Source organism: Stegodyphus dumicola, chromosome 2 (genome assembly GCF_044657685.1).
Source record: "Stegodyphus dumicola isolate Sdum_Otavi_A_Nest chromosome 2, ASM4465768v1".
Classification (NCBI taxonomy): domain Eukaryota; kingdom Metazoa; phylum Arthropoda; class Arachnida; order Araneae; family Eresidae; genus Stegodyphus; species Stegodyphus dumicola.
Genome location: NC_140769.1, coordinates 54,671,263 through 54,678,149, shown reverse-complemented (window position 1 = coordinate 54,678,149; position 6,887 = coordinate 54,671,263). Strand labels below are relative to the sequence as shown.

The following is a 6,887-nucleotide window of genomic DNA, read 5'->3' as shown; positions in this document are numbered from 1 at the left end:
TGTTTGCTCGTTTGTGTATATTTATTATTAATTTTGCTTTTTTACATTTTTAGTACGTTTGTATCTCTTTACTGAGCTTTAATTCGTATTACTTCCTTATATTTTTGTTCTTAATCTATACTTTTCTACTGAATTAAATTTTACATGGTGTATTTGTTGTTTAATTTGGTCGTTTTTGAAATTTTATTTTTCGAACTTTTTAAATAAACATTATGAACTTTGTGTGCATTTTCCTCATTCCAGTCTCCCATTCTGAATTGTTATTATGAATTCATAGCTAGAACAGCTTGCGTGGTCATGTAACTTAAACCATTATGGAATTAAGACACAATAACACGCCGAACAAATACCGATTCAGAAGTCAAACAACAAAAATCAATTTTTGTTGTTTGACTTCTGAAACCATTATGGAATATTCGAACTTACCTCCGAGTATTATCCTCAAATTGTTCGTGAACAATTTAAAAATTTAAAATGTGTCTTTTATTTCTACGGAGACTGGATTTCAAAGCTAAGGACTCCGTTGTAGTACCAATCTACTATCTACAATGGATTTTCATGCACGGAGTTTCAAATAATAAAGACAAATAAAAGAAAATCGATACAACATTCAGTACAGTTGTTTTCCGAGAGTAAGAATATACCGTACTCATAAAAGTGTTCGTTAATCTGGGTTCTACTGAGGAGTATTATAGGAAAATAAGGAACAGTTATTAAAATGCGATTCTGATTCCAGGGACGTAGATAGAGGGGGGCAAGGGGGGACATATGTTCTCGGGCGCAGCATCCAAGGGGCCCCAAATTGATATTACGAAATTTTAGAATTAAATGTTTTCCGTCCTTGCCAAGCAGTAGGGGCGCGAAATCTTCAGTTGTCCCTGGGCGCTGAAAACCCTAGCTACGACTCTGTCTGATTCTGATTAAAATTTAATCTTTGATAACCGGAAAAATCTGCGACTGAAAGGTACGAAAAATAATATAAGTATTTATATAACAGTGTAGTAATATTACCTCCCGCCAACTTAGGAAAGGGTGGTGACATTTTATGTCGAAAAATTCGATAGTGAGTTTTCAGTGAATAAGCACAAATTTTCTCACAACACATTTCTCACAACATACTACGACTGACGCGTTTTTTTAAAATCAGAAGTTTAGTTGATTATGGGCAAAGTACGCGAGAGTATTTGCTTAAGCTGGAAGATACCTTCGTAAAATAAATATATGAGTTGTGTTTATAATTAACATTAGACAATAAAGTTTATAAACATATAACATGTTTTCAAACATGTATCACAATGGATTTTTTTTGTTTTATTTTGGTACAAGTAGAGGATTTTCTAAGAGAAACTAAACTGTATCTGTAACACATGGGGCAAGGCAAACAACGAAAAGGCCCATGCAGCCAACCCGTTCACTCAAAATGGAATCAAGATCGAACTACCAGTGTTCAGTAACTTTACCGTTCGGTTGCTAATAGGTTTTTAAAATCAGAGAATGGGAATGGATATGTACATGAGCATGTATAGTTACCATTGTCGACTTCATGGGAGAATGGAATAAAAATATGAGTTGTGTTTATAATTAACATTAGACAATAAAGTTTATAAACATATAACATGTTTTCAAACATGTATCACAATGGATTTTTTTTGTTTTATTTTGGTACAAGTAGTTTTCTAAAAATATTTATCTTATCTGTATGAACTTCGCATAGGACATTTAATCAACTAAGGATCAGGAAGACTGAATTAAGCCAATAAGCCGAGTTAATGCTGTGTCACTTTACTTTTTAACTTTACTTTGCTGCATATTTATTCCAAAGGGCAGGAATGAAATCTGCTGCTAGATAAATAGGGATTAATACCAACTTTTCCTTCTATACTAAAGAGACTGATTTTCTTTTTCTGTCATTGAATTAGTTGAAGAAGTACGAAGATTACTTCTCTTATATAATAAAAGTTTTTTTAATTTATCTAAATTTCTTTGTTTCAGAAAGACTGTTGTGTTTTTACGCAAAGCATTTCAGAACGTTTGCACAATCAAATATCACTTTAACAGTTAGTTGTAAAATCCTCGATTTCAGTTTCAGAGCTAAATCAAATAAAGTAAATTTTAAGCCTTCAACAGTTTTCAACTAAAGGTAAAACTTTAAAAAAGAAATTTTGTTAGTGTAAAAGAAAAAAAAGTGTTTTCCTTAATCTATTTATTCGAGTAAAAAATTCTCACTTCTGTAGAAAAAATTATCAGCGATATTAAAAATTAAAAATTTTTAGGGCTGTTTACAAATACGCCTATATTTAGTTACGCATGTTGTGTGTTCAGTTTCTAAAAAAAAAAAAAAAAAAAAAAAAGCCTTTTCGTTCAAGGAAAAAGAAAATATTCATTTAGAAGCACAGATTCTGTTAATAATTTAGAAAGGCCTTGAAATTTTTACTAAAAGGAAATTCAGTTTTTATTTGGTCCTTAAGTCAGCTATCCAGGAAATTCTTTATATTGGATGAGATCGTTTTAAGCCATTCTTATAGTTTTTTCATAAGCAAATTTTTCACTTTACAGAATCGATTCTATTCCGAAAGAATTTTGGTAGAATAAACAAAAACTAGCTGAATTTAAATTTAATAATTTTTTATTAAATCCTGCCACTTACCTAAACCTGGCCCAATCTGAAAATCTACCTTATTTGATTAATTTTTAAAACTGGAAACATGAAACTGCAAATAGTCGTTCAAGAGATATTTAGTTGTACAATCACTATAAAACTCTCTCTATAGTATTTTGCTACAGTGAAATTTAAAACCACTTGTCGAGCTAGTCTACATGGCCCATGTTGGTTTCACTGACGCTTGCATGCAATCTAGAACTCTGAAGCTCTCTGCCTCGCCAGTGGCCGAATTATTAAGATCGCTGGATACTAATAGCTCGATCGGGTTCGAACCAACGACTTCGTTGGTTCGAACTCAGGTGAACGAGCTGCTGGTTGCGTCATTGGTTTTCATGACTCTCCCTATTAGTAATATGAATACGTGCCAGTGGACACGAGTTTGTTTGGAAAATGCTCCACAAAGGCATCTCTTCCCTTAGGCAGAAAGCCTTTGTGTGATCTAATAGCCTAACGGAAACTATCCAACGTGTTTTTAGCCATCCTAACGGGTTGAAATTTAGCCGAAGCTAATCTAAAATTGCTAAAATTACACACTGCATTCGATTCACCTTGCGTACTTCTGCAATGCTGCCTCTTTTCCCACTCAACTATTGTATAAGTTCAGTTCAACTATAGCTAAATGCTAGCCTAACTTTCTAGACTGTTAGACGAATTTTCGTACTGTTTTTAACTGTCAGTACCTGAAAATAAAATAAATGAACTAATATAAAACTACGTATGATTTATTTTGACTTCACCTCGAAGTGCAAACCTAAAATAGGTAATAAAATTTACTTCCGCTTTTAGCGGTATTTGACGGACAACACAGAATTAAATTATTAACACCTCTAAAAGTTTTAATTTAGATTTTTGTCATCTGGCTCTGCTATTTGCACGATTGCTGTTAACAAAGTTTTCACGCAGATGAAAACTCACCAGCTCGAACATCTTCACCACGAACTTCAAACAGCTCCACAATGGCCGGCTGAAATTGCGAACGCTCTGGCTTATAAACTTAGAACATAAAGCTTGTTCAGACGTGCACTTGCCGCGCTTTTCCTGTGTCTCTGGAAATATCTCCTGAAAGAAATGGTGGAAAATATGAAATTATGCCCAAAGTACCTCACTACATTAGTGTGAAAGTATACTGGAACTGGCGAAACGGCGAATATAGGATAGAAAATAATGTAATGGCCTCGAAATTATAAAGAGTCAATATTCGACGACAGTCGCTGGTAGATTTATACAAGAACTCTACACTGTGAAGTATATACAAATGACTAAAAAGAAGCATCTAATCGTTTGGAGATGTGCAAACACACAAGAAAGATAAAACATATGGAAAATTTAAAACTTGAAAAGTCATAAAGTAAATTATCACATGATTAACTGTTGACAAAGATTTTGCACTTGGAATCGTGATACATTGTATTTAGTCTTTTAAAGTTATTTAATAGGTTCTGAATTGTACTGTCTGACTAAATTAAAGAACCACGCTCTGAAAGACCATTCGCGTCAGTTAATGATCTACATGTCGATCAAATCAGGGATCCTCGTGCTTAGCCGCAACTGTTCAATAATTAGAAATATTATTGAACGAGTTCATATATATATCATTTTGATGCTGTCAAGTGGTGTTGAAAGGTCATTTGGATTTGCTGTGCGACGCTTCTAGAGTTTTTCTAAAACCTTTGAATGTTTTCCGAAAACAGTAACATGCTTAAGTGGTCTAAGAGATGCTTTCTCAAGGCGTGCAATTTAAGCACATTATTACCAGTGATTACATTCAATCTATGCTTTTGATACAGAAACAGCTGAACTGCGTTTGAAAGGTGAAGCTAGACCGAACATCATTTCAAAGTCGGTCGGAAAACAAGGTAATCTTGAATATTTTCTTCGATTCTTTATGGCATTATGCATCATCGGATTTTAGTAAATGGTGAAACTGCGCAGAAAGAATATTTACTTGGATTGTTTGTTTCATTCGCGAGAAGCATTTCGCGGAAAAATTATACAAATTGTGGTGAGGTAAACTGATGGATCTTGCCCCACGATAATGCACCTGTTCAGGATGCTTGCTCGTGAAATTTTGGAAAAGAAAAATTGACTGAAAAATTTGATAAACATGGCTTCACAAGCTTCGAACTTCATCTGATATGCCGCCATGTGATTTTTTTTTTTTTTTTTTTCTTATTTTTTCTCTCTGGTAACTTCTGTTTCATGGTCACCAATGTGAGTTTACTGGAGCAATGACAGATATTTTGGTATGTCCTGAAGGATTTCATGAAAATGTCTCTGAAATATGTTTTGGGAATTCAAGAAAAGTTTGGCAGACCTACATTACAGTCGTAGAAGATCACTTTGAGGAGAGAATAATAAATATTGACTGATAAAGGAAAGTCTTGTGAGAATAATAAGTATTGACCGGTAAAGGAAATCTTGTGTTTCGCTGAATTATTATCAATATGTTTTGATCATAATACTGGCAGACCATAAGAATAAGTAATGGAGTAAAGCAAATACGATGACAACGACTTGGAAAGGCAACTTAAGGTGATTTGAAAATTTGAATGACTAAGCTATAAGTAAGTTTTGAAACTTTCTAAAATCAAATAAAACATGGATAAAATAATTTAAAATGCGTGCATTACTAAATTGTTCAATTTGTTATACTGGTATAAAAGGGGCTATTATAATTTGAATAGAAAGAGTTGGCTGTGGAATTTCTACCCGTTACTAAATTACATATTTACAGACACGGTTATAAAAAAATAATGTATGCGGTGTTTAACGTTATAATTTTCGTTTTTTTGTTATTCGAGTCTTTGAACATGTATTTTCAATATACAAGGAAATGTAAAAGTAATTGCGAGAACATTTTCGCATATAAAACTCGTACGCTCCTGATTTAATCGATTTTTTATCATCTTTAAACCATGAACAAAAAGATTAAACATTTTTGTTTCCTAATACATTTTTCTGTGTCAGGAAAATTCTTGAATGCGAGCATAGTTATCTCATTGCGTCAAAACTATGTTTAATGATTGCGACGGCGTGCCATCGCTGTTTTCAGGCATGACTTTGTGATTATAGTGCCATCTGTGATAAAGAGAATAAGATTTCTGTTTCTGAAAACGCTGTCGTAATTGAGCAGCATTATCAGCTCAGAGATCTACAGTTTAATACCTTTCCTCCCTCGCGTACAACGTCCACCTGTTCTAATTTGGAAGCAGGGGGAAAATCGCATACGTCATTGATGCAAATGCTCTAAAATCAGTTGACAAGAAAATGATGTCCATTTTCTATAGAACGTGTTGTGAGGTTCACAGCAAATATAACTGGCTGGTTTTCAAGTAGAGAGTAACAAAGATAGCAGTCTCGGAGAGGAATATGTTACCATACGGCATCTTCCTTCTTCTTTTCATTACACCTGGACTCGGTAAGATCATAAGTTTGGTTATATTATTTAGATGATGTCTTTCATTTAGTGATGGCTGATTTCAGATTCATAATTTAAAGAAGATTTGCATGCGAATTGAGTGCATTGATCTTTATAACTTAAGTATTTGCGTTAGACATATGACTATCATCAAATTTGAAGTAGCCCTTAAACATCGAATAACCTATGCATTACTGAAATCGACAGCAGTATCATCTACATTTTTGTTTACTGTGCTGAAACGTTACTAGCACGCACAAATTTAATTCATGCAATTTCCTATACTGGCCTTTACCTCAGATATTGCAATGAATACATTTGAAAACATTACTAACTGTTCGCCACAATACATACTCGGGGCGGATAGAATTAAATATTTGAGACTGGAACTTCTCACTTATATCGTGGTTTCCTAGACTTTCTTCCATTTATTCTATGCTTAGGAAGGCGTATATACCTCTTGAAAGAGGAAGCATTCGTATGAATGGCCTCCAAAAAGAATTTTTTTTTTTTTTTTTCTATAGACATACAGAAGAATGGACTCGAATAATTAAAATGTCTTATTGAATAGGTGGTTGATTGCATACAAAGTTAATAAAAAGGTGACAACGGATTTTATTACCTCAAATATTAATTATTAAGTGTATACTTGCAACTGCAAAGTTTTCTAAAATAAAATAACCCATTTTAGGAAAATAATTTCCACATCCAGGATGGAATTCTTTAGTAAAAATAAAGTCTGCCTTTGTAAAATAGTATTATGCTTTTATTATCTAAAAACTAAAGGATCTTTGAGTGCAAATTCGC

At 33.3% G+C, this 6,887-nt stretch overlaps 1 protein-coding gene across 3 annotated transcripts in view; it reads left to right on the top strand.

Annotated features, from left to right (window-relative positions):
• The first annotated feature begins 5,777 nt into the window (after positions 1–5,777).
• Positions 5,778–6,887, top strand: part of LOC118203791 (uncharacterized) — a 51,623-nt gene continuing 50,513 nt past the window's right edge. The window contains exon 1 of one of the 3 annotated variants that reach the window (XM_035376085.2): positions 5,778–6,080. In XM_035376085.2, the coding sequence (XP_035231976.1) occupies positions 6,032–6,080 (49 nt within the window). In that variant the 5' untranslated portion in view covers positions 5,778–6,031. The remainder of the gene's footprint in view (positions 6,081–6,887) is intronic. The other 2 variants (XM_035376078.2, XM_035376094.2) reach the window with 2 other exon arrangements.